General features: G+C 73.5%; 1 protein-coding gene across 1 annotated transcript in view; it reads right to left on the bottom strand.

The window, feature by feature from the left end:
• The window catches only part of MBD2 (methyl-CpG binding domain protein 2), a 70,419-nt gene extending 70,200 nt beyond the window's left edge, over positions 1 to 219 (bottom strand). Inside the window, exon 1 of the mRNA XM_040264217.1 lies at positions 7 to 219. Coding sequence (XP_040120151.1) covers positions 7 to 156 — 150 coding nt within the window. The 5' untranslated portion in view covers positions 157 to 219. The remainder of the gene's footprint in view (positions 1 to 6) is intronic.
• Between the last annotated feature and the right edge of the window lie 380 nt (positions 220 to 599).

The following is a 599-nucleotide window of genomic DNA, read 5'->3' as shown; positions in this document are numbered from 1 at the left end:
CTCCCTGCGCGCGCCGCTCACCGGGGACGGGGCGAGCGCGCAGCCCGGGCCCCCCTGCTCGATGGCGGAGCCGCAGCCAGCGCCGCTGCCGCCCGCCGCGCTCTCCCCCTCCTCCTGCTCCGGGCAGCAGCGGCCTCCCCCCGGGTGCGCGCGCATCCAGCCCCCTCCCCAGCCGGCGCTGCGCTTCTTCCGTAACCGAGCCCTTGGAATCCCGGAGACCCGCCCCGCCCGCGGCGCGGCGCGCGGGGGACGCGCGCAAGCATCATAGAGCGGGCGCGCACAGAGCGGCCCTCCCGCCGGGGGGCGGGGCCTCCGCCACCGCCTCTCAGGTCCTCCGAGCGGCCCGGGCGGCCATCTTGTCCCCGCCTCCTCGAGGACACGCCCCCTCCCGCAACCCCCGCACCGCGACTCCGGCCGCGCCCTTCCGGCCCCCCGCCCCCACGCAGTGCATGGTCGAGGCCCGGGGCTGCAAGCGGAGATACGTCAGGGGGCCTGCGGTTCCTTTGTTTCGAGTGGGTTACCCTCGCTCGCGGTGCAATCTCACCGACGTCTGCTTCCCAGTTAATGAGTAACAAACAAAGTGTATCTCTTATTTTATA

The sequence above is a fragment of the Oryx dammah genome, unplaced genomic scaffold, assembly GCF_014754425.2.
Source record: "Oryx dammah isolate SB20612 unplaced genomic scaffold, SCBI_Odam_1.1 HiC_scaffold_22, whole genome shotgun sequence".
Lineage (NCBI taxonomy): Eukaryota > Metazoa > Chordata > Mammalia > Artiodactyla > Bovidae > Oryx > Oryx dammah.
This window is presented reverse-complemented; position numbering and strand designations above follow the sequence as displayed.